This window comes from Hylobates moloch, unplaced genomic scaffold (genome assembly GCF_009828535.3).
Source record: "Hylobates moloch isolate HMO894 unplaced genomic scaffold, HMol_V3 SCAFFOLD_8, whole genome shotgun sequence".
NCBI classification, from domain to species: Eukaryota; Metazoa; Chordata; class Mammalia; order Primates; family Hylobatidae; genus Hylobates; species Hylobates moloch.
The window spans coordinates 85,604,535-85,632,234 of NW_026652283.1; the positions used below are offsets into that span (position 1 = coordinate 85,604,535).

General features: G+C 41.2%; 1 protein-coding gene across 3 annotated transcripts in view; it reads right to left on the minus strand.

Moving 5' to 3' along the window:
- The window catches only part of ABHD5 (abhydrolase domain containing 5, lysophosphatidic acid acyltransferase), a 30,080-nt gene extending 7,334 nt beyond the window's left edge, over nt 1–22,746 (minus strand). For 2 of the 3 annotated variants that reach the window (XM_032161902.2, XM_032161899.2), the window contains exons 1-4: nt 22,577–22,746; nt 13,926–14,011; nt 10,749–11,121; nt 1,473–1,627 (exon numbers count right to left, since the gene is read on the minus strand). In XM_032161902.2, coding sequence (XP_032017793.1) covers nt 1,473–1,627; nt 10,749–11,121; nt 13,926–14,011; nt 22,577–22,623 — 661 coding nt within the window. In that variant the 5' untranslated portion in view covers nt 22,624–22,746. Of the gene's footprint in view, nt 1–1,472; nt 1,628–10,748; nt 11,122–13,925; nt 14,012–22,098; nt 22,544–22,576 lie in introns of those variants that run through there. The other variant, XM_058443031.1, reaches the window with a different exon arrangement.
- Between the last annotated feature and the right edge of the window lie 4,954 nt (nt 22,747–27,700).

Consider the following 27,700-nt stretch of genomic DNA (forward strand, 5'->3'; position numbering starts at 1 on the left):
TTTTTTTCTTTTTGAGACAGGGTCTTGCACTGTTGCCCAGGCTGGAGAACAGTGGCGCAATCTTGGCTCGCCACAACCTCCACCTCCCAGGTTTGAGTAATTCTCATGCCTCAGCCTCGGGAGGGATTACAGGTGTGTGCCACTATGCCTGGCTAATTTTTTTGTATTTTTAGTAGAGATGGGGTTTTGTCATGTTGGCCGGGCTTGTCTCAAACCCTGGCTTCAAGTGATCTGCCTACCTCAGCCTCCCAAAGTGCTGGGATTACAGGTGTGAGCCACAGCACGTGGTTAGAATGCATCTTTTCTATAGTATCAATTAGGCAGCAATGTGCCCAGGAAAGCAGGCCCTGGAAACAAATCATGATTGGTCCATCATAGAAATTTCTTCTTTGCTGGTGGAAGGCGTAGGAGTGGGCAGAGTCATAAGCAGAGGTCAGCTGGAGCCTTCCAGAGAGGACTTTCTTCCCTGACAAAGCATTATGGAGAGAAGGACCATTTTCCGTGCTTTTCTTTCTTTTTGCTCAGGGTGCTGATTTGTGAGATGATGCTTAATGCTATGGCAGGCATCAAACCCCCGTGAGGAAAAAAGTCAAGAAAATCACAGACACAGACCCAAACCCTAACATCAATGAGCAAGCAACCGGAACAAGTGCTAAAACCTATCTTCAGATTGCTTATTAAGGAAATAATAAAAGTCCTTCTAGTTTAAGCCTCTTGAGTATTCAGTTACTTACAACTAAAAGTACTCCAAATTCATACAAGTTGTACAGGGGAAAGGCAGAAGTTCAGAACATCATTATCTGTGACAATGAGGGAAGGAAATTCCCATGGCTATGGGGCTGAGACAGAACTGCTGAGAGTCAAATAAAAGTCAATCAGGGACTAAACATTGGTGCCTCAAAATATGACCAGAAATATATATCAGGAGTCCCCAAAATGTTGTGGAAAAAATAACTTTATCTTTCCAACATTCTGACATGGATAAGGGAAGAATCTGTGAGTGTGGTACTGTGGTACCTGCTATCCCCAGGGTCAATCAAATCAGGTTTTATGATCCTACCAAATGGTATCATCAATTGGCCAAATGCTCTCCAATGGTCGCCAACAGGGCAACATGCTACACTTCTCCCGGGCCCCGGACTAGCAGAGGTCCTTATATACTCCCCAAAACACTCTGCTTGCCTGGCTTTTTTTAGAGTGTTGAGGACTGACTAACCTCATCCTCAGCATTTCCCTCCTTTTCTGTTTTGCTAATTATTTATAATGTTTACAATATAAAGACTCTCCTTTGAGGAGAAAAACCTTAGTTGCATTTGTCTTTGTGCAAGACATGGTACTTATTAGAGGAAGAGGAGAAAAAGTAAGAGTTCAGGGTTTTTCTTGCTTGTTTTTAAGATTTTGACTAACAATAGTGAATTCTGCTCTTCTGATAATCTACAAACATTTTGCTTTCCTAGAACATAAGCACTCACCAAAAGGTCCTGCAATCCTTAGGCCAGCTAAAGGGTTAAAGGGAGTCAATGCTGCTCCCAAGGCTCTGATCCAAACTGGAATTGGTCTGTCTTGATCAGCAAGGTCTGGTCGTTCAGGGAAACCCCAAGGCTCCACTAAAATGAGATGATTAACCCTGTTGGGGGAAAGAACATATTTAAGGTCATTTGGTAAAATCACCCTAAGACTATAAAGAGCTAACATGATTTATAAACTAAAAGTAGAATGAACCACCTTCAAAAACCTTCACGTTAAAGACTAGTGCTAAACAGGTCATATCATGCTCTTATTCTGTGTAAACTTTTGAGATTCAGTAGGATCTAAGAAGTGTATGGCAGAAAGAGGGCTTTATTTTTAATATATCTAAATGTGGATAATAAAAGATATATAGAGTATAGAACTGTGTGTTTCCTGAGAAAAAGAAAAAAGGGCATTTGTTATTTAAGTTACACTCTGGCAGATGATGTCGATCACTGGCCCCTCAGAAAAATCCAATGGTTCCATGTATGTCTAGGTTGACACTGCAGAAATGGCTAAAGATCAATATCACATTCTTATAAAATAGCCTCAGATACCAACAATAGTTATCTCCTATGAATCAACCATCCTAAAAATTTAAGTGAAGTTAAGGACTTAAAGCGGGTTCAAAAGTACTTTAAATTAACTTTTCATAAACATGAGGATAACGTAATGTGGACTGAAAACACTCCCTAGTTCGGAATTTTACAATTGTCGAAAAGGAACACGTCTATCTACCTTATCCATGATATCATGCTATACTGACATTAGATTCTGTTCTCAATTCTTTCCCAATTTTCTTTTTCATTGACCAAGAGATAGCAAATCTTCAGTACAACTTCATATACAACTATTTCATATTGTTAATCATTTTAATTTTTCCATCTTATGAAACTTCTTCCCAATGAAGGAAAACCAGAACTATCAGCAGTGCTTCCACATAGCTGCATCATGCTTTAAACATCATAAAGATTCCAAACAAAGTACAAAGATCCTTCTGATACAATACAATGTTCAACTGTAACCAAACCAGCCAACAAATGCCAGCCAAAAATCTCCCAAGGATAACTGATAATGACTCTAAAGTCCCTTTCCTAAGTTATAACTGAAACAGAAAGGTAAAGAAACTAAAACATGGGCACAGATGGTATTATTCCTCATATAAAATCTATTCTATTATTGTTGTCAGCATGCATAAGAATAAGTTAGTAACAGGTCCATACTGTGACTGCTTTTTTTCAGACAGAAAGCTTTAGAGCACACAGCTCTATGGTACCTTGGAGAATACTGGGTGCAATCATCTTAGATAAGAAGGAAGCTGAGATGTACTACACGACCTGCTCCAGTATATAACATTAGTTAACACAGAACTGGGGCTGAAACCCACATTTCTCTACTCCAGCATACTAACAGATGCCGATAAGGAATTGGGCAGAAAGCTTTATTTTCTAAAAATAGGCTAATCAACATAAGATAGACATATTAGTAAAGGTAAAACTTAACCTTTATCAACTCCCAAGGCCAGTCCTAATATTATACTCCAAATTTCATAGAATTAACATATGTAGAATATAACCATAAAGATGTATGAAGATATGTGATAAATGAGTTTCATATAATTATGAAGTATGCCTTCACAGCCTAAAAATTTCATATGAGAACATTTTCTAATAGTGTATCAGAAAGAGGTTAGAAATGAGTGTTTTGCTTTGTTTTTTAATGGCAAAGACTATCTCTTATATTTTGACCACCTCCTAAATTCCTTTTTATTTGTATTTTTTTTTGAGATGGAGTCTCACTCTGTCGCCTAGGCTGGAGCGCAGTGACACAGTCTCAGCTCACTTCAACCTCCGCCTCCCAGGTTCAAGCGATTCTCCTGCCTCAGTCTCCTGAGTAGCTGGGATTACAGGCACACATTACCACGCCTGGCTAATTTTTGTATTTTTAGTAGAGATGGGGTTTTACCATGTTGCTCAAGCTGGTCTCGAACTCCTGACCTCGTGATCTGCCCACCTTGGCCTCCCAAAGTGCTGGGATTATGGGCCTGAGCCACTGCGCCCAGCCCTAAGTTCCTTTAATTATAGCCCACAATAAGATCTGGGGTAGGGGAAGGAAGAGGCCTAACGGGGTATGAGTAGAACTAACGAGACAGCCACCTAGTTGAAAGCAGCAAAGATTCATGTTAAGAAACAGCCACTATTATTCACTATTGACTTACCTCCAAAAGAGAAAAATGAACTCTTTATTAAAACATACCCTACCCTAAACAATTGTTAAATTTTTGTCACAAATTTGTTAATGGACCTTGCTCAGTCTGCTCTAAGCTCTTTCTGACCTGCTAACCCAAAAACAGTGAGGACAAAGGAAAACCTGACGGAAGTCTCATCTGTCTCTAGGTAAGTGACTGCTTTTGCCTTAGTTCTGACTTGCCTTTTAAATATGATCTTCAAAATTTCATCCCTCCGTGAAAATGCCAGTTTAACAAATTATGCAAAGTATATATACTAAGGCAGATGACCTTTTTGTTTCTTTTTGAAAAGGAGTGAACTGTCCCTGCAATTGCTCAATTCTACTGTCCCTACAATTGCTCAATTCTGTGTCTTCATAACCTAGCATGAGGCTTAGCACACAGCAGATACTTGGTAAACATTTGGATTAATATGCTTTTCCACATTTTCGTTTGGTCCTAGTCTATTAAGGATATACAAATTTTATAAAGTATAATCATAGCATAAGCATATCCAGCTGGATTTTTCTGGTCCCCCAGATGACATCAGAACATCACTGCTATTTATTAATCTCATTATTCGGTAACAAAATCCATTTAGATGGTCAAGAACCAGTCTAGTCTTTTTTTAAATAAAATTATACTGTTTGGAACAGAAAAATAAATCATAAGCATTGAATACTGGCCACAAAATTGTATTAATGTATGTGTGCATGGGTGTCTGAAACAAGTTTGGTAGGGTGATACAATTGTATTTTTCTATTCCAAACAATATAGAAGGGCTACAGTAAAAAAAGTTTGAACATAATTTTTTAAAACTCTACAACATCTAAACTATAGTTAACTGTAGTTATATATCATCTGCTTCTACTACATGTAAAGACCCCAGAAAATAATTGTTCCTTATTTGTGGTTTTAAGAATTTTAAATAAGATAGACCATGCAAAGCACTCAGGTTGGTGGCTATCGAATGGTAAGTATTCAGTAAATGTAAGCTAGTTACAGTAGCAAGAATAGGAAGACTACAAGAGTAGAATTTATTCCCGGGAACATGGAAAGACAGGTATTTATTCTTCAGAAGAGCTTGATCACAGGTGACTACAATGTTGCACCAGACCAAGGTCCCAGGCTATCTTCTAACCTCCGCTTCTAGTAAAAATATTATCTCCTCACTTGATAGGAGTTACTGGGTTTTAATGTACATCTAAACTATTATAATTAGCTAAACCCTACTCTTTAATATTCCAGAGAGGGTTCCCTGCTGGGATTGTTAGTTCACATCTAGGGTAAAGAATGGGTCCAACCAGATAGCACATGTGAGTCATCCTATTAGACATCCTTGTCAAGAACCAGAGACTGGTTTAAACCACAAGAAAAACAAAGAACCAGCAGAGCAGGAACCACAGAACAGCTCATCAGTTTTGAAATATACAAAGACATTCTTCTTAATGTTAGTCATTAGAATTGGCCTTGAGTTTGAAGATGGTGAGCAGAGTACATCCTTAAGGGCAAAGCAGTAGACAACACCTGTACCAACACACTAGAACCTGATTTCACTTGCTCTAAATGCTAACAAGGGTAGATAAGCCTGACCCTCATGAGATTAGAAAAACCAATCAGAAATAATGCAACAAGAACAATAATCAGGTCAGGCGTGGTGGCTCATGCCTGTAATCCCAACACTTTGGGAGGCCGAGGCAGGCAGATCACTTGAGGCAAGGGGTTCAAGATTAGCCTGGCCAACACGGTGAAATCCTGTCTCTACAAAAAATACAAAAAAATAGCCAGACGTGGTGGTGCACACCTGTAATCCCAGCTACTCGGGAAGCTGAGGCACGAGAATCACTTGAACCCAGGAGGTGGAGGTTGCAGTGAGCCGAGATCGTGCCACTGTACTGCAGCCAGGGCAACAGAGCAAGACACTGTCTCAGGGGAAAAAAAAAAAAAAAAAAACCAAAGAAAGGAGAACAATTAGACCTAGAATCAAAATTTATAAGTGAATCTAAGGAAAATAATCAGAAAGAACTCTAGTCAATGCACAAAGGAGGCATTTGCAAAATGAAGTTGGCCCCAGGTATTTCCTACTGGCTCCAAGCCACTGGAGAGAGAAAAGTGAAGGCCCAGAGAACAACAACTAAATACCTCCAACTTCGAATCAAGTAGAACAGCTTTTCCCTAGAACAGCAGAGGGCCAACAAAAATTGCTTAGCTCAGTTCTGTACAATCAGAAGACAGAGCCAGGCAAAAGAAAAGTATTCAAGATAAAATTATTTAAAAACCTTTTACTAGAGAAATAAAGACTAGTCAAAACTTATTCTAATCTAACTCGGAATAGATCTCTTTGCTAAACACTTTCTAAGTTAAAGTTTCTATAGTCTCCTCCTTAGTTTATAACAAATATCTTCAAAATACAGATAGTCTTTTTAATTGGGTCCTGAGAAGCGGGGGCCAGAAGGAAAGGAAAATTAAAAGAAAAAACTGGGCCAGGTGCAGTGGCTCACGCCTATAATCCAAAAGTTGGCAAAAATTGATCAGCTTTTATTTGTTCTTTAGAGTAAGAATCCTTCTTAAACAAGTGCATTAAACTAGGCCTTTTCATTCTTCTCTTCAAACTGTCCTATAAAAGTAATGAATGGAAGAATGGAGCTGCCCATAAAAGACAAGGACTGAAGTAGTTATGGCTTGGAACACTAAGTCCCAACAAATAAAACAATGTTGTTTTTGTGTTTTTTCTCTCCATGCATAAAACAGAAAGTAAGGAGCTGTCATTTTACTTAAAAGAAAAAAATAAAGATTATATTTGCAACACCTGAGGAAGCAAAGCATAAAATAACATTATCAGCTGGGCGCGGTGGCTCATGCCTGTAATCCCGGCAGTTTTGGAGGCAGAAGGATCATTCGAGGCCAGGAGTTTGACACCGGCCTGGGCAACACAGTGAGACCCCCATCTCTACACAAAATTTTAAAAATTACCCAGGCATGGTGGCACACCTGTAGTACTAGCTACACGGGAGGATTGTTGAGCCTAAGAGGTCAAGGCTGCAGTGAGCCATGATTGCACCACTGCACTCCAGACTGTGCAACAAAGACCCCATCTCTAAGAAAAAAAAAAAAAAAAAAAAGTAACATTCTCAAAGTCCACTACCGAAAAAAGAGAGACAAAAGAGGCACAGTGAGTGTAAGAAATGATCTGAATTTCATTTGATCTCCAGACCACTTTTTCCCTCCTCTTACCGCTCCCCCTCCCTCCACCAAAAGTCTTTCTGAAACTCAAAGATTCATTTCAGTCTCATGACAGCATAATAAAAATGCTACTGGATCAAAAGCAAGTTGGATGAGCACGAGTACGTAGTTCAGTACCTGTTTGTTGATACCAAGCGGACTGCTCTCTCTATTGCACTAGAGAAAACGTGTGTGTGCTGCAAAGAAGCTTCTCCAGCTCAGGTGAAACATTCCAGATCATACAGAAGGCAACCCTGACAACCACCCCATCTGCTTAGTGGGAATGCCAACTACAAGACACACCAAACACTAAACATCACTTAATATGAGGTTTGCTATAATGGTGAACACTTATAGTACTCAGTCCTGTTTAATCCTGTTTAATGTTTGGATCTGTGAGTCTACCGAACTATTAACTATCAGATCATCTATGTAAATTTGCACAAATTTGCCCAACCAGGACCAAGCAGAAAAAGATTCTTTTTAATAAAAAGTTAACAAATATAAGCAACATTATTAGTAATATAAATAAACATGTGGACAGCAAGACCAAAGGGCACCAAAGGAGATGATGCACCTTGCAGAAAAGACAGGAGATACTAATTTTTCCCTGTCCTCTCCATTTAAAGAGAAGTGCTTCCAGGGAAGCCATCCTGAAAAGCAATGAAGGAAAAAAGCTAGGGAGAAGGGGAAGCCCCTGAGATTGTTAATTCCAGTCTTCCTATATTATATGCTACAATGGGGTATTATCTGGTCTATTAGAATAGGGAAAAAATAAACTATAAAATTTTACTTCTATTTAGTAGATTTAACACACTTCTAAACTAAAGTTGTTGGTTTAAATGGCTGGTCAATTTGTTTACTTCTGTAAAATATTCATGTATGTTATATATATATATGTGCGTGTGTAAATGTTAGAAGAAACATTCTCGCTAATACCTTTCTCTTGCACATACACACAGAATGATCTCTTTATTTCCACGGTAACTTGTTTTTATGCTATACTAACTTAAGATGTAGACTAACTGGGCAAAAGGCATAAAACTGAAATCTTTGCCTGCTTATGCTTGCATATCTGAAACTAATTTTTCTCCCAAAAATAAATTAGAAAGATACGACATGACCAGCTCTTATCTCTTGATACTTCTATGCAAAAATGGAAAAAGAAGAACAGAGAAAAGAACACAAAATTGTAAGCTAAAAGGTGAACTTAGCTTATAATTCTCTTTTTCAAAATCACCTATTCAAGAAATATTTACTAGGCAGCCACTATGTGCCAACCATGGTGTTCTGACTGACTGGACATAATCATGATTTGAGATATCTGAAAATCCAGAAAATATCATTATTTTGAAATTAATCTGTATTTAATAATTTAAGTTTTATGCAGTTAAGAATATAAGCTCGAATATTCAATATACTCTCTACAGTTCAAAATTTTGTTGGCAACCAGCCAAATTTAGATAGGCTAATTATTTCAAGCATTCTCATATCCATCTATTGCTACTACTTCTGATTCTTGGTCCTGACACAGTACTCTAGTTTTATTTCTAGCAATAGACACAAACATTCAAAAACCATTTTCTAAAATATAATCAGTCCAATGCAGGAATCACTAGCTTTGTTTTTAGATACCTTTTGCTATTCTCTTTTATAATGTTTTTAAAGTGTCGATTCCCTTCTGAATCCCTGAAGCCCCCCTATTTCTTTAGAGCAGTTCACAATTGCAAATGAAACTCTTGCCAACTGACCTTACCAGTAGAGAGCTGTGAAGGGTCAGGATTCTAAGACTTAGGGTTTAATGACCAAGGTCTAGCCTGCAGAGTTCCATGTCACATCTTCAGAGAATAAATACCACAAGACAGACACAGACATAATACACACCTGATAAAAAACAAAGGAAGTTCAACTCCCACAAATAGCCCTGTTGACTTGTACCAGAAAAGCATCTACTTCCTTCTACTTTCACTATAAATGCAAATAGGTGTTTGTCCCTAAGAGTAGGACACAATAAAAGAAAGTAACCCCAGCCAGGTGCGGTGGCTCATGCCTGTAATCCCAACACTTTGGGAGGCTGAGGCAGGCGGATCTCCTGAGGTCGGGAGTTTGAGACCAGCCTGGCCAACATGGTGAAACCCTGTCTCTGCCAAAAATACAAAAATTAGCCAGTGTGGTGGTGGGCTCCTGTAATCCCAACTACTTGGGAAGCTGAGGCAGGAGAACTGCTTGAACCTGGGAGATGGAGGTTGCGGTGAGCCGAGATACCATGCCACTGCACTCCAGCCTGGGCGACCGAGTGAGACTCCGGCTCAAAAAAAAAAAAAAAGAAAACAAAACAAAAGAAAGAAAGTAACCCCAAAATGCCAACCAGGAGAAGAAAATTTGCATTTCTTTTTAAAGAACAGGTCCACCAGTTGACAGGACTATTATTGTCTAGCACATATAGGACCATGAGATCAGAAAAATCAGGTGTAAATGCTAAAGTTTAGAAAAAGAGTCTATAGAGAAAAAGTGGCTGTTCCAGAGGAAGAGAACCTCAGGTATACAGGGCTGCTGCTTCACACATCAAATTCTGTGTTGAACACACACCCAGAGTTATGCAATGGAGAGATCTTATAGGTACATACGGGCACTCTGAAATGACCATCATCCCATGTCTCACTCACAGACCTCAAAGTCAAAATCAGTTTCAATTTTGGATTTAAAAATCAGTCCAATGGAAAAATACACTGGCAACACAAAAACGCTGTATTCATTTTTTGTTGTTTCTTTCCAAAAGATGATCAAAACAAAGGTGAGTTTTTCTGTTTTCTTAGCACTTAAATGTGAACCTCTCTCAGAGTAGTAACATGAATAATAGTAACTAGCATTTAAAAATAAGGTAAAGAGGCTGGGTGCAGTGGCTCAGGTCTGTCATCCCAGCACTTTGGGAGGCCGAGTGGGGTGGATCACTTGAGGTCAGGAGTTCGAGACCAGCCTGGCGAACATGGCGAAACCCCACCTCTACTAAAACTACAAAAATTAGCTGAGTGTGGTGGCATGCACCTGTAGTCACAGCTATCCAAAGGCTGAGGCAGAAGAATCGCTTGGGCCTGGGAGGCGGAGGTTGCAGTGAGCCAAGATCATGCCACTGCACTCCAGCCTGGGTGACAGAGTGAGTTTCTCTTAAAAAAAAAAAAAAAAAAAAAAAAAAAAAAGTTAAAGAAAGGAGATGATGCTAGAAAGACTTTGAAGCAAATATTCATTAATTCAGTGTTTTATAATGAGAAAGGTTAGGGTATGGTATAATAAAAAACCCTGGGATACATGCTATGAAGTTGTATTTTCTATAGTTTAGATAAAAGAAAACTAAAGGTTAGAGGTTAAGTGATTTGCTCTAAGTCATAAAGCCAGCACTAGTACCTACATCTTCTAACCTTCTGGTTTCCCCTTACAGCTTACTATAACTTAGAAAACATTAGACAAAGCCTGCTGGATTCATAGGTTTAATGATAATAATAATAAATAATTTTTACTTGTGGCTTAAAATTATACATTGAAGTTTCTACAATTCTAAGCTTAACAAATAGCCCTTTCCCAAGCCTATTAACATGTAGTACGTGTAATAGGAAGATCTGACATGATTATTTCAGCTACTATATTGGTCATCAGTTGTGGTGTTGTCTATAGGGTCCTTTAAGAGAATGTCTGCCTTGTAAGGCTCAGACACTAACAACCACCAAAGATGGGAACTAGAGTCTGGTACTTGGAAGCACAGTTATAATCCCTCTTTTCTGTCATCACCACTTACCTTGATGGGTACTTCAGCGAGTAAGCAGCAGCCAAGAATCCACCTAGGTTGTGCCCAAGCAAGATCATTTTGTCCAATCCTAGGGCATATCTCCACTCTTCAATGGATTCCACAAACTGATTCTCCACTTCTTCTGCGTCACTGTCAAACCTGGGTCTACTACTTCGTCCAAAACCCAATAGGTCAAAAGCATAGACAGGTCTGTTGGTGCAAAGATCTCCAAAATTCAGTGCCCAGAGCCCAAGACCTCCTCCAAAACCATGGAGAAGGACAAGTGGAGTCTTATTTGAAATATTATGAGAGAACTTCAGTGTCCATATTTTATTTCCATTAGATATGCGAACAGGTTCTTTTTTGTATGTGCAAGGGACACCTAATGAAAACAGAAAAGAGAAATTCTGTTTCATTTTATTACTACTGAGAAGGGAAATATTCTCAGAGCAACCAAAAATTACAAATCATCTAGTATCCAATCTCATGATTTTAGCTTTTATTGTCAGCTATTTTTAAAAAGTACACATTTTATTGAAGTAAATAATCCTAAATGACCATGTTTTACACCTAAGGGGGAAGATCTACCTCAGACAAACCTCAAGTAACCTGTGGTCAAGGTCTTTGGCAAGTCATATTACCTTCTAACTTCTTTCCACGTCTATCAAATGAGGGTATTATACTCCTGGAAGTGAACAGGAACTTAGTGGTTACTGAATCCATTATTTTAAGGTCTCTAGCTTTGCAGACAATTTGTAGAATACCGTCAGGTGTTCTACAATTTCAAGCTGGTATTCTTTTGTTAACTTTGAATTGAAGTCAGACTCAAAGGCATCATTTTCCCTTAAAAAGTAATCATGAATTTAGGGAAGGATTACTGGTATCTATATTAAACATGTAAGTGAAACCTTAAGTCATTTCAAAAAAAGTTGACAAAGTACTGTAGGAACTCCTCAGCATGACACACCAGGTAACTTGGGTCCAACTCTAGTAATCTTCCAGAAAAAGCAAATAGTCACAATTTTATAGACCAAAACTCTTTTTTGCCTTCAATGTTGTGGGACTAAACTCCCAAACATTGCCTAAAAATGAAATTAAATTTGAAATTCATTTATATTTAACTATCAACTGAACAGCTGCATTTTAGATATACCCCTTAATTATTTATGCATATTCACATACAGTAGACAAGACACTGAAGAAACACGAGTTTCTGCCTTTTAACCAAAGAAATAATCTCAGGTTTTGTATCCACATAGTGGCAGCAAAGAAGAAACCTAACATTCATTCAGAATATTAATAGAGCACATGCCCTTAAGTTGGGGGAAATACCACTAGTTTAGAAAAGGGGCTGCTTTGGCTTAAGTGCCAAGCCAAACCACTTCAGCATTTTGAACACACACGTCTGTGTATTCCCATAAAAACCATCTGTATAACTATTAGAGAACTCACTCCACAGTAGCTTACTTTCACGTCTGATACTAAAGCAGAGACCAATTCACATTCCTATTTGCATCCCTAGAACCAAAAGGAAGGGAATCATTATGTCTGTTAAATGCATGAATTGAGAATCTAGCACCCCTTTTTATCTCCCGATAAGAATTTTTTTATTTTGGTAAATCACAATGACATCTTTCTTAGTTTTGTAGAGAGCAAGTTTACCCAAGTATATGGAATAGAAGTTCATTATCATGTTAAAAATCCATGTAATAACTGGGCGTGGTGGCTCACGTCTGTAATCCCAGCACTTTGGGAGGCCGAGGCGGGTGGATCACCTGAGGTCAGGAGTTCAAGACTAGCCTGGCCAACATGGCGAAACCCCATCTCTACTAAAAATACAAAAATTAGCCAGCTATGGTGGCAGGTGCCTGTAATCCCAGCTACTTGGGAGGCTGCGGCAGGAGAATTGCTTGAACCCAGGAGGCAGGGGTTGCAGTGAGCTGAGATTGTGCCACTGCACTCCAGCTTGGGTAACAGAGCAAGGCTCCATATAAAAAAAAAAAAAAAAAAAATCATGAAAGATGGCGAATTATCCCTTCCTAAGGATATATCCAGTTGTGGTCACTTACTCCTGAATCATTCAAATGCACAAACAAATTTATTAGTGGTAAAGAGAATGAAAAATACGCATGTACAAACATCTGCACCTACATACAAAAATAACACGTGAATATGAATGGTACTACTTAATCCACTCCTTTAAGTAGAATCAGCAGAATAAAATTGCACAATAAATACCACTACTTAGAACTACATCCACAGATACCTTGGAATGCCCTGATGGTACAAGTTTGGGTAAATTTTAGTGCTCATAAGAAGGAAAAAAAAGGGCTTCCACACCACTATAACTATAGAATCCTAGAATGCTAGAACTAGAAGGAATTCTACGGACCCCTTCATTTTAAAGAAATGAGAAGCTGAGCAAAGTGACTTGTCCAAGATCTTGTAACCACCTAGTGGCAGATCTGGGCCTAGACCAAGTTACCTGGGTCCAGTCTAGTACTTCCACTATACAAGGCTGCTTGCTGTGAAACACCTAGGATCTGTTCTCAAAGCATAGTCTCAAGCAGAGTCAGGGGGGTGTCCCTGAGACTCTTTGAGGAGATCCAGGAAGTCAAAACTATTTTCATCATAATACTAAGACTTTCTATTTTTCACTCTCATTCTCTAATAGGTATAGAGTCTTCCAGAAGTCACATATGTGATTATCGATCAGACTGAAGGCAGAAGCAGCAATCTTATGTCAAGCTAGACATTAAAGAGATTTGTAAACATGTAAACAATATTTGGAAAGTATTTTTTTTGGTACAAATTTTATTTTAATCTGTAATGGGTTTGTTACTATTATTTTTAAAGAAATTAATAAATTAACATTTTGATTATTCAATTTTCATTTCTAATTGAATTAGTAATGATAAATATTGATAATAAGCCCATAAACAAATCTCCCTGGGGTCCTTACTAATTTAAGAGTATAACAGGGGCCCAAGACCAAAAAGTTTGAGAACTCCTACCTGCCAGCCCCCGACATTCATTTCTGTACTTTCTAATGACAAGGAAAAGGAAAAAAGTTATTTTGCGAACAATGAACACACCACAGAATCTTATCTCCCGTTTCAGGGCAATGAGATATATTGGACCTATCTTAGTACACAGCTCTTTTAACTTACAAGAAGAAAGCCTTACATTTTAACATCTTCTCTTCAGCTTCTTTAAGGTGTGATGTAGATGTAGGGCACCATGTGGGGAGCCAACCAGTTAGCCATCCTGACCTAGGGCACCAAAAACAAAATATAAATAGGTGAGTTCATGCTCCTCTCAACTACCAATTGTCACATGCACAGAAGAAAGGCAGCACAGGAAATTTACTACCTGTGTGATGGTAAAGCTACAGGTGACAAAAGTGACCTAACATGCACAAAGCATGGTGGTAAGTACTGGGATACAGATATTCAACTTCAGCCTGTGTACTTACAAGTAGATCTCAAAGTCCATCTTATTCAGATTCCAAATAAACAAAAAGAGGATAAAATGGGCAGAACAAGAAAACACAAAAAATGCATTCCTCCCCACTGCAAGACAGCCTCTTATTGGGGTAGAAGTGCAAAAAAAGTTAAAGACCAAGAGCAGATTCATTTGAATGATAGTTTCACAGTGAATATAAAAAGTACCTCTATGGGGGTAGAGAAAAGAGGCGCCTTATTAAAATCTGAGATCGATCATTTTTTGGGGAAAAAAAAGGCTTCAAATCTCATATGAGTAGTAACATATCCCTAACACAAATGTGGGGGGCTGGTTTGTGTACAATCTCCTTAGGGTGAACTGGTTAACTGTTAATAGAAATACGAAAAAGCTTTGGGTTTCAGCAAACAGTAGATGAATAGAATGACCAAAGCATCCATCAGAAGACAGCACAACAAAGAACAAGGAGGCAGATCTGAGGTAACTAGTGAGGAAAGGCATGGGGAGGCTGCAGCTGACATACTTTGCTTGTAGCCAACCAAGGAGAGGGTGAGCCTCAACTCCTGGCCTGGCAGCCACAAACCAAAAGCTTATTGTAATAACCCGACATAATGCAGAGCTTCAGTAGTCATTTGACAGTTAGCAAGGGCTCGGTACATGGCTGGTATTATTTAAAATGAGAACTTTCTGATGAACAAGAAATGAATTAGAAGAGGAAAAGTGAACTACTGCAGAGTCCAGATAAAAGGTAAGGGCCCAATCCAAGGCTTTGGCAACAGGGATAGAGACAAGAAGATGTAGGCAAAGAATATTTAAAAGGAAAACAGGTTGGATTTGATAACTGGTTGGATATAAAGAAGTTATAATAAGGATTCCCAGGCTTCTCTCTTAGGGTACCACTATAATGACAGACAACACAAGAGTAAGAATAGGTGTGAGAGGAAAATATGCTAAGTTTTGGAAGGGTTGTGATCCAACATCCAGCTTTTCTTACCTTTGTAGGTTCATCCTACTATGTTTCCCTTCCCTGTAGAATTTATCTGGATATAATGTATAACAGGTACTCAATAAATAATGTTTGCTGAATGATTAAGTCACTCACAATCCAGGGGATTCTCAGTCCAAATTATCTCCATTTCATAGATGTAAAAACTGAAGTTCAGAAATGTTAAGCACCAAGTCCAAGGGTATGCAGCTAGCAAGTAAGTGAGTTTGATTCTGAGCCACTCCAAAGTGCTTTTTTCTCAAATGACTACCTTCCTTAAAATGTCTGAAGAGTTGCCCATTAGCTACAGGATAAAGTCTATATTTTCTTGGACCTGCACAGAAGGTACTTCGCAATCCATCCACAGCCTACCTCCGTCCCATCTTTTCTTTTCTTTTTATACATTGTACTTTTTCCAGTACCTCATATCTCTCAAAATTTCGTATGATTACATGTCTCTATGGCTTTGCACAGCTCTTATAAATTACCCAGTTTCAGGTAGTTCTTTATAGCAGCATGAGAATGGACTAATACACAGGCCATTAAAATAAAAGAACTCATGATTTTTAGAGGTTAAAGGTGAAGCTCTTTTGTCCTTGACCAGCCATTAGGTCTATATTTAACCACAAAAATATGAACTAGTGCCAACAAGAAATTACTTACAACTTAATCTCATCCATTGTTTTAAACAAACATCCCTCAAACCATATCACAATTATTTGCCAGACAGAATCAGAGGTCAATTAAAAAAATATTACAGTGAAATGAAGTATAAGCTACTATTGCTCCAACTGATATCACAGACAAACTGGGGCAAAGAAAACACAAATGCATTCTTTGCATTAAAAAAGGATACTTTTTTAAAAAACGACACTCAAAAAATAATTCAGACACTGAATACTTACTATGTACAAAGCACCAGAGTTTAAAAAGTTACATATATCAGCCTGTAATGGAAGAATCATGCCTACCTCCACCAACTTACCACTTACCACAAAACCAACTTTCAAACAATGGGACTGTCTGTCCATGGATTTGCCTCCTAGTGACCAGCTCAACTCAGAGAAGGGGCAAAACATGTTTTCATGTTTGTAAGCTTACATTAAAAAGTAGGGATCTTCAACCATAAGAAGAGGCACCAACTCTCTTCAGGTTTTTACAGAAGCATTTTCATCAAAACAGATGATTTTTTAAAGTGGGTTTTTTTTCTAACAGAAAAATATATATTTAACAAAACATAGCTAGACATTTCCACTCTTAATGGAACTGTAAATATAGCACTCTTCCCCTAAGCCCTGATAATGTTTCTGTCCAGTTTTACCTTAACCAGATGATTAAATGTTTTACAGAAACTATCTTCTACTTCTTTAAGACACTCTACAGGATTAAGTGTTATATATATAATAGGCTCCAAGGAACATTTCCAATGAGTAAAAAGCAAGGGCCTTATCTTTTCCACCCTTTAGTTGATTGCTGTTTGTTCAAAGGTCTCATACCTTACCTTGCAACCTCTATTGCTTCAACCCTTTAAAACTTATCCATCCAACTCTACCTCCTGTCTTTGGGGTAAATTAATCTCACCTTCAAAGAGACCGTTTGCCCCCTCCCCAGTGGTATCCTATGCCATTCAGTGTTGTTCAGCATTCCTAGGTTTAGTATATAGAAGACTGGAACTAAGGACACAGGACTGAAGCTTGTCAGATATTCTGCCATTCTTCTGAGGTCACAAAATTCGAGGCAAAAATTAAATTCACACAGCCTACCTATAAAACAGTAAACTAGATTCAATGCCTCTTTCTAATAGCTTTGGAAAATAAATAGAAAAGCAAAACCTAACGTCTCTATTTTATTTAAGGAGACAAGCAAGAAACACTATCATCCATCACTGAGGCCTAAATTCAACAGTGACCAAAGTGTCAACTGTAATACAAAGAGAAGTCATTCACCACAGGAACTATAGCTTTCTAATAGTAAGCATCTATGACATGGGGAAAGCTTACCAATGCAAGCCAAAAAGTTTTCTACACAGCCCCATCAGTTGGGCACTTACCTTATTAGCAAGCCAAAGGATATAAGCCCTAAAGCATCTAATCACAGAAACAAAACCAAAAAAATAAAAGGATTCTTATTTTATAACCATTGTAGTGCAAACTGAGAATCTTTTTAGTGAGCAGACTTTTGAGTAAGAAAAGTTATGAAAGATCACATCAGAGGTGACAATTCTAAGGAAAGCCAAGTAAGATGTATTTAACATATTAATAGAGTATATTTTACCTAAGAATCTGACTTTAAGTATCCTGAGTGAGAGATAGACACCACTCTTTCCATTAACTTTTTACCTAATCTTTTTCAAAAAATATTACATCGTACTTATACTGCATACTATCAACACTTAAGTTTCCTGGTAATCTCTGTTTTGTTCTTTAACACATCTGTCTATCTACAGTATTACTAAACCTGAATTGCACAATCTATAACATTACGAAACAGTGAAAGAGGTTTCAAAGTATTCTGAAGAAAATACGCAGAAATCTGGCCAGTTTCCATACACTCTTGGCCACTTAACATTTCTAATTAGGTTATAAGTAAAGAGGATTTCATTATATTAAAATTTTGTTTAAAATGGCCTCCATTCCTATTCTAGTACAGTTGAGGGAGAAAAATCATATAAACTTATTATTGCTCTTGATAAACTAACCTAAGCACAGTATTCTATCTCATTTAAAGAAACCATGAGGCTTTGATTTTTATTATAAATATCCAAATGAATTACAGGTATGAATATATATATTTATTTATATTTACATTTGTATTTATCTGAGATACTTCCTCAACCAATGACTAAAAACTTCCAAATTGGAAATTATAACACTTGGGTAAATAAAGACTTTTCTTGGGAATTGACTTTTTAATCCTATTCTTGGGAAAGAGAAAAAGAAAAGAAAAAAGAGTACTTTGGGAGGCTGAGGTGGGAGGATTGCTTGAGCTCAGTCAGGAGGTCATGACCAGCTGCCTGGCACATGCCTGTAGTCCCAGCCGCCTGGCACATGCCTATAGTCCCAGCAACCTGGGGTGGGGGAATACGGGGGCTGGGGGGCAAGTTGCTGAGGTGGCAGGATTGCTTGAGCCCAGGAGGTTGAGGCTGCAGTGAGCCATGATTGTGCCACTGCACTCCAGTCTGAGCAACAGAGCAAGAACCTGTCTCTGGAAAAAAAAAAAAAAAAAAAAAGAATATGGTCTCATACAGCTACAATTTAAGTGACTAACATGCCATTTTATTTTGGATAAATGATACTTAAGTGATTCAAATTATCACTATTAGATCAATGACAATCCAGGCCCTCTAATATATGTTAACACATTAATTAATACTGTTTTAACTGTCCCTCCCTCGCTTCTAACCTGTAACTTTTAAAGACTCAGATTGGTAGTATAAGTGTTTTAGACAAGCCATGTGCTGGTAACACATATCTCCCCATTGTTTCCTACCTTCCTTCACAAAGTAAACAAACCATTTTGGAGTCACTTATATGACCTCATTATCAAACACACTTGAAGAAGCCACATGTGTACTCTACTTAACAAGTCAGTGACATTTCTTTGCATCAGTTCTAAAATAAGTTCATTCACTAGATAATAAAGAGAATAAAACTAAAAATCCTAGGTCTCAACTGAACAGTTTTAATAAAATCACCTCTCCATATGATTTTTTTAGTAACTCACAATCAGGAGTGGGAATTACAGAACCATGAGATTAGACTAACAATCTAACAATTAGTCAAGGCAATGTTTAAACCAATATAATGTTTCAAGAGGAAGAACTGAGCTTTTTTTTTTTTTTTTTTTGAGACGGAGTCTTGCTCTGTTGCCCAGGCTGGAGGGCAGTGGTGGGATCTCGGCTCACTGCAACCTCCGCCTCCTGGGTTCACGCCATTCTCCTGCCTCAGCCTCCCGAGTAGCTGGGACTACAGGCGCCGCCACCACACCCGGCTAATTTTTTTGTATTTTTAATATAGACAGGGTTTCACGGTGTTAGCCAGGATGGTCTCGATCTCCTGACCTCGTGATCCGCCCGCCTCGGCCTCCCAAAGTGCTGGGATTACAGGAGTGAGCCATGGCGCCCAGCCAGAACTGAGCTTTTTATATCGTTTAGTTTTGGAGCAGGAAGGTAAAAATAAGATCATGGTCTGGACATGTTAAATTTGAGGAATCAGGCACAAACATCTGACAATTAGAAACATCACCAGAGTACAGAAGAGGGCTCCAGAAAGAAAATGAGATCTGAGTCACCTCCACAGACAAGACAGTTCAAGAAGTTTGAGTAAACAAGATGAAAAACAAAAACAAGGATGATGACAGAATCTTGGAAAATGACTACATTTAGAGAATGCAAAAAAAAAGGGAGAAACTAATAAAAGTTATTGTTGGTCAGGTAAGGTAAGATAAAAGGCAAAATGTCATTAAGACCTAGAATGTCTAATAAGAGTTTCAAAAAGTAGTAGCTATCATTACAGTAACAAACACCAAAAAGGACCCAAGAAGAAGTATTGAAAAAACTAGAAGGCCATTGGGATGTGGCAGTGAAAAGTTTTGTGATTTTTAAGATATCAGGTGGCAAAGGTTTGGGAAGGAGAGAAGGCAGCAGAGAGAAAGGCACATTATCTTGCCAGTTTTTAAAAAGATTAGATAGAGAAATCCACTCTCCTATCTCCAAGGCAAAGACCTACATTCACAGTCTAATGTAAACCCAGTGGGGAGCTGGCAAACATACGGAAGCAGGGAGGGGAGAAAAAAATCCCTTATTTATACCTTATTTATAGCATTTGATGATTTCCGTGGTGTAAATACTCCCACCATGGCCAATTTCAAGCTGCCAACGGTTGGCAAAATTCCTGAAAATTTAGCAATGGCTTGCTGGTACAAATCAACTCCAGCACACAACTGCAAATCACCCTTTTATGGTCTACCCTGCAACTGGGCAATTCTGTGACAGCTTCCTCTCAACTCAATTGACACTTAATCATTCTCTAGGACAACTTAAAGCAATTCGTCTACTCTACTCTCATTACATTTAGCTTTCTCAACTGTATTGCAACTGAATGGGGTTGGATGTTGAAAGCAAAATGGATCCCAGTATGCCTGTCTTCACTAAGTGCCACAAAGTAAAGGACAAGAATCATATTCTCCAAAAAGCCATCAGATGACCATTTTATAACTTTCCTGGCCGGGCGCGGTGGCTCACACCTGTAATCCCAGCATTTTGGAGGCCGAGGCGGGTGGATCACAAGGTCAGGAGATCGAGACCACGGTGAAACCCCGTCTCTACTAAAAATACAAAAAAAATTAGCCGGGCGCGGTGGCGGGCGCCTGTAGTCCCAGGTACTCAGGAGGCTGAGACAGGAGAATGGCGTGAACCTGGGAGGCGGAGCTTGCAGTGAGCCGAGATCGCGCCACTGCACTCCAGCCTGGGCGACCGAGCAAGACTCCGTCTGGGGGGGGGGGGGGACTTTCCTTTGTTAATGTCATCTCCCTATCTAAACCTCAAATGTCTTAAGGGTAGGGAACTGTATTCAAACGAGAGCCAAACATCCCACATGAGTCCCAATTCCAGTGACAGGCAGCAGAGATACAGGGTAAGCACCTCAGATTAAATCCAGACACCTCAAAGGGTTCCAATCCAGCCCTGCTACTTGCTGGCAGGCTGTTAGTAGCCTTTCCAGTGGCAGTTTCAACTGCAAAATGGGAACAATAGTACCCAGCACACAGGGTCAACCTTGGATTTAACAGGATCACTTCTGGGGACAGTCACTGGACACTGCTAAAGCATATTGCCAAGAATACCAGGAAACCCCAATTCTGTCTAGAAACTATGGCTGATCAGCTGCTAAGGATTTTTTAATCATCTACCTCCAATGACCTCCAACCATCACTCCAAGCAATAAAACCCTTCCACGATTGTGTCCTGGACTCCCAGGCCCCACTACATCAAAACCAAATAGTCCACCTGAAAGTAGTGTCAAGAGTCAAAAATGTTGTGACAAACCAGATGAGAACACAACCTACCAATTAGGTTCCTACTTATGTCCACATAACATTCAACATTTCACCTCAATGCAACGAGGAAGTTCATCAACAAACCTCAACAAATAAACAAAACTCAAGAGAATAACTTCCTTTCTAATATTTCACAATTTTTCCCCATGACATCTTTCCAAATATCCCTGTCTTCATGGTACTCCATATTCTATCATTTAGGTTATGTTTCCTAGGCAAACTTCTCCAGACGTCTGAAGTAGAACCGACGTCAAAAAATTAAATATATATGGGGGAAGTTTACTTTCCAATATAAACGACAGGCCTTGAGAAACAAGGCAATAACCTCCATAACAATTTAATTATTCCACTCATTAACTACTATTCTTCTACTAACAAGTGCAAGAAGTCATTTAGGTGTAGAAAAGAATAAACTCACTATACCTGTATATCAAAAAGTTTCACATTAGACATCTGCCCTCCAACTTCCACAGCCTCCTATACATTATGTGTGTTCTTCTAAGGCACATGCAACACACACTTCGCCAGTAAAGCCAGAATAATCCCAGAAGCGCAAACAAATAAGGGACAGTGGAGCTTGCAAGCCAAAGACCTTCATCCGAAAGATGAATTATCACATTTGAACGTGTATCTCTATCTTAAGGGCTAACTTTCCTTCTGTGAAGTATCTGAAACCCACAGCCATACGCCCACTTCCCTAACTCCTTCTCCCCTCCCTCCTTCGCGGCACCCCCGCCCTCCCGCCGCTTCCCGGGCGAATTCGGGCCTCTAATACTCCCTCCAAGGAAGCGCCGCCCCTTCCTACGGCTACGGGAAGGATCGCCCAGCTGCTGAGGCTGGACAGAGCCCAGGTAGTACCTGTAGACTGAAGCCGCGGCTGGGAGGCCGACAGACCGGGTCATTTCCCGCGCCTCGCAGTCAGGTGCAGGGTCGACCGGGCACCGCCCGCCGGCCGCACTGGGGCAGGCCGGGTCCCTTGGCAGAGCCCGAGCCGGTGCGGCCGCCGCGGCGAGCTCTGTCGCCGGCCCGCGGGGCGGCTTACACAACAACGGGGCGGACCCTCCGTGCGGGGTCAAGGCGGCCTCCCGGCGCGGCCGGAATCCGGCTCAGACACCTCGCGCCCCCGGCGTTGCGGGGAGCCTCTCCCGGGCAGAGCGGCGCCGGGACGCCTCTGGGCGCCGCGCGGACTCATGCCAGGGAGGGTCGAGGAAGCGGCCCGTCGTCGCCAGGCGGGCGACAAGTCCTTGGTGCTGCCCGCTGGGCCCTAACCCAGCCCGAGCGGAGGGTGCGCGCCAGAGACACACGAAGCCCCCTGCCCCCTGCCGGCTGCGCTTACCTCTCTCCGGTGCCGGCAGAGTCCACCTCCTCCTCCTCCGCCGCCATAGCCGCCGCCGCGCAAGCGCCGGAATTCACCTCGAAGCCGGCTGACAGGCCGACTGGGCCACCCTGGGCCGGCTCGGCACTTAAGGCGGCGCGGGCCGCCGACGCATGCGTCTTCCGCGCACTAGCACGGCCCGGCGGCGCGCCCGCGTTTGCGCGTGCCCGGCCTTTCCTCCGCCATCCTCAGCCAGCACGCACGCGTTCTCCCGCCCGACGCGCCCGGGAGCGCGGGGCGGGACAGTCAGCCCAGAGGGACTGGCGAGACTCACCCGACTGAGTTAGGTGTTAGCTAATTTGAATAATGACTGTATTCATGCATCAACCTGTCGGTGTTGGCTGTCAGGTGGCACTTTGGGGACGGAGGTGTGTCCGGTCCTGAAAGAGCCTAGCTAGTGTCCGATAGATGGTGCAGTGGCGAATGAAATGGCGTAATCGAGGTGCTGTGTGGCCTCCCGCCAGCCCTTCCCCGCGGGTTGGGGGGCCAGGGGGAGAGGGCGACTCACAGGAGCCTTCAGTCAGTTGAGCACTGCTCTAGGTGCTGTTGTTACTGTAGTGGCCAAAGCCAGCAATTTCCCTCCCACTAGACTCTCTAGATACCTGGGAGGATGAAAAGAGTCGGTGTTGGCGAGGCGCGGTGGCTCAAGCCTGTAATCCCAGCACTTTGGGCGGCCAAGGCGGGCGGATTACCTGAAGTCGGGAGTTGGAGACCAGCCTGAGCTGGAGAAACCCCGTCTCTACTAAAAATACAAAATTAGCTGGGCGTGGTGGCGCATACCTGTAATTCCAGCTACTGAGGAGCCTGAGGCAGGAGAATCGCTTGAACCTGGGAGGCGGAGGTTGCGATGAGCCGAGATCGCGTCATTGCACTCCAGCCTGGGCAACAAGAACGAAACTCCGTCTCAGAAAAAAAAAAAAGTCTATGTTTAGGTACTTCGAGTTATTGAGGGGAAATGACTAACCTAAATGGCAGTATTTCTTTACCTGTTTTCAAGCCTTTTAGCAATCAGGTGCAACCTGGTTTTGGAATTCTGCCACCCACTACTACTCATCCATTTGTGTTTGGTGTGTGTCTACTATGGGCTCACTTTGTTCTAGGTGCTTGAAAACAATGAGTTGAAATACGGCTCCTGTTTTGATAGATCCTACGCGAATATATTAACCTTTATTTTAGACTCAGTTCATTGTTCTCCTTCCCTGACTCTCCTCCCTCTTTTTCTCTCCTCTGAGCCCCACTGTAAACCTGTCTTTATCACCCATCTAGCTCTCAGATTCTCAGCCTTGTGTAATTGTTACAGCTTTTAAATAAACATTATCGAGTATCTTTCCAACTACACGAGAAAGTCCTCTAGGATAGGAATGGTGTCTTCTGTAATTTAGAGGGGGGAAAGCCACTTATAATCTCTTAGGCATAGTAATAACTAATAAATTTTTTATTGTGTTTGATCTAATTCATAAAATATTTTAGGGAAGACCAGAACATACAAAAAACATTTTTACAGGAATTCCTGGTTGTTTCATGAAAGGCCCATATATTCAAAGTGACCTCCAAATACAGAAGGAGCTGAGAAACTAAAGAATGAAGCAGACAAATCCAGCTTTTCAGCAAAAGGTGATTTATTAGGGAATTTACAGACAGAAGCATGGTCTTGGACAGCAGCAAGACAGGTAAATCTCTGTGTTGTTACCCTCCCAGACCAAGGTTGTTTTGACCTAAGGGCAGGTAGGTAAGTATGTGCTCTGATATAATTTGGATGTTGTCCGCTCTAAATCTTATGTTGAATTGCGATCTCCAGTGTTAGAGGTGGGGTTTGATGGGTGGTGATTAGATTCTAGGGGTGAATTTCTCATGAATGATTTGGCACTATCCCCTTAATGCTGTCCTTGCAATAGTAAGTTCTTGTGAGATTTGGTTGTTTAAAAGTGTATGGCACCTACCCCTCACTCTCTTGCTCCTGCTCTAGTCATGTAAGATGCCTGCTCCCGCTTTGCCCTCTGCCATGAGTAAATGCTCCCTATGGCCTTTCCAGAAGCCAAGCTGATACCAGCATCTGTATAGCCTGCAGAACCATGAGCCAATTAAACTTCTTTTCTTTATAAATTACCGAGTCCCAGGTAATTCTTTTTTTTTTTTTCCAAGACGGAGTTTCACTCTGTTGCCCTGGCTGGAGTGCAGTGGTGTGATCTTGGCTCTCTATGACCTCCACCTCCCAGGTTCAAGCAATTCTCCTGCCTCAGCCTCCTGAGTAGCTGGGATTACAGGCACCCACCACCACGCCCGGCTAATTTTTTGTATTTTTAGTAGAGACGGGGTTTCACCATGTTGGCCAGGCTGGTCTTGAACTCATGACCTCAAATGATCCTCCACTGCCGCCCAAAGTGCTGGGATCACAGGCATGAGCCACCGTGCCCAGCTGTATTTCTTTATAACAATGTAAGAACAGCCTGTCACATGCTCTTATACAAGGAACAATAGATAAAGTAGAAAACTTGGAGGCCTTCCCAAAACTGGGGTTACTCAGAAATCAACATTGTGGATTAGCATCCAAGATGGAGTTACTTTAGCCTCCACAATAGTGTTGCCAGACGCTTGTAAGTGTGTCTGCAGAAACTGACCCCCTACAATCCCACCTCTCAGAGTGTTTGTTGAAGACCCTACTGCCTTGAACACAGTCCAAGCCCAGTGGTACTGAGTCCAGTAATGAAACCTTAGGATTTTGCAGCAACTCCTGTAGCACTTTGGTCTTTATGGACCTGGAGTCTGCTCTCAAAGATGCCTGTGCCTGCTGACAGTCACGAGAAAAGAAAGAAAAAAAGAGAAAGAGACCATTGATCCAATACTAGAGTTTATGCAGAAACTGACAAGCAGTGCATAGGACTACAGGACTTCATGATCTTCCTCAACTCTGAGAGTAGCGCTGGCCCAGGCTTCACATTGCTGCTGATGAAGGAGTCATCTTCAACAATGGCAAGAAGTCCAAGCTAGAATTGGCCATCCACCTATCCCCTGGGTGTTGCCAGCAATTATGGAACCCTACAACTCTATCCTGACCACCATGCCACCCTGGAACCCTTGGACTGTGTCTTCTTGGGAGACAATGGACCAACACATGTCATTGCAACCTATACCCCAAGGGCCCCACATACTTTAACCACTGCTTGGACCAGACTTCCTCCATCACTACCTCCCTGAACTTTGGTGGTACCCTGAAAGCAGACCTCTTAGAATTTAAGACCAGCTTGGTTCCCTACCTCCAAATTAACTTCCTTTTTGTGACCTACTAACCAATTACCTGGTTGAGCAGTGCTTACATTTGGAGATCGCCAGTACCTACTTTGTACTCTCCAATCAGATGGCCAGATATGACACTGACCAAAGCAAGTACAGAGTTTGCTCTGCATGTTCTGCCCCAGGGTTGTAGCCTAAAGACTGAATGCTGCCATTGTCCCACCAAGACCAAGTGTGCCATACACTTGGTTGATGACTGGTGCCCCACTGGGTTTAAGGTTGGCTTTAATTTCCAGCCCTTCAACAGCAGTTCCCCAGGCAAAGTGCTGAGCAATACCACAACCATCACAGGGGCCTGGGCCTTTATCACAAGCCTGCAAAGCAAGCACTTACAAACCAGAATGAGAGTGAGGGCATGGAGAAGGGGATGTTTTATGAGGGCTTCAATGGCCTGGCTGCTTTGTAAATATTTTTTGGTTTTGGTAGAGACAGGTCTCACTGTGTTGCCCAGGCTGGTCTCAAACTCCTGGCCTCCCAGAGTGCTGGGATTACGGGCATAAGCCACCATGCCCAGCCTGTAAATGTTTATAAAGAAATGCTGTAATAAAACATATTGAGAAAGCAAATGTGGCAGGGAGATAATAAGAAGGACACAGGATGATAAGGGAAAGTGGTAGCTGGGTCAAGGGAAGGGCCTGAACATCAATCAGCTGTAGTGACTTTTCAAAAAAAAAAATCACATGACTTTAGGGCTTCTCGCACTCTAATTTGCATGCAGACTTCTGTGGATCATGTTGAATTGTAGATTCTGACTGTAGGTCTGAGGTAGAACCTGAGATCTCTATTTCTAACTAGCTCCTAGTTATGCCTGTGTTCCTACTGCCAATCAGCAGACTACCCTTTAAGTAATGAGCTCTAGAGCAACCCTGCCTGCTAGAACATTCTGTAATGATGGAAATGTTCTAGACCCACACTCTCTGGTAGAGTAGCCATTAGCTATGTGTGGTTGTGGAGGATCTGAAATTTGGCTAGTGTGTCTGAATTTTGAATTTTAATTAAGTTAAAATTTAGAAGCCATACGTGGCTAGTAGCTACCATACTGGACAGCAAGGTCTACGTCTCTTAATCCTCATCTATAAAAATGAGAGTTTGGGCTGGGTGTGGTGACTCACACCTGTCATCCTAGCAGTTTGGGAGGCCGAGATGGGTGGATCGCTTGAGCCCAGGAGTTCAAGACCAGCCTGGGCAACATGGCAAGACCCCATCTCTACTAAAAGTAAAAAATTAGCTGGGTGTAATGGCATGTGCCTTTGGCCCCAGCTACTTCGGAGGCTGAGGTGGGAGGATCCTTTGAGCCCAGGGAGGGCAAGGCTGCAGTAAGCTGTCACCCTGTCACTGTGCCCCAGGCTGGATGACAGAGTGAGACCCTGTCTCCAAAAAAAAACAGTTTTAGACTAGACAATTCCTGAGGTCCCTTCTAGTATTCTGTGGTTCCAAGTTGTTTTTAAGGTGTGTATGGGGTGGGGTAGGGACAGGAGAGGATTGACAGATATTAAAGTCTGGAGTAAGGCATGAGAGGTTGAGAGCTCTGCATGGTTGAATGGAGGAATGAGGAAGAGGAGCATGGTGCCCTGGGGGCTGGATCCTAGAACTCAGTGGTAGAGCTGCCCTCAAGAGACAAGAGATTCTGATTAACTGATGAGCGTTGATTGAACTCTCAGAACCAGAATAAAAGACCTTCTTGAGTGGGACACAAATGCCAGGTCATAAAGGAAAAGAGTGATTAATTTAATCACATCAAAATCTAAGACATCGTGTGAAAAAAGGCACAATAAAACTGCAAAAGATGGAACA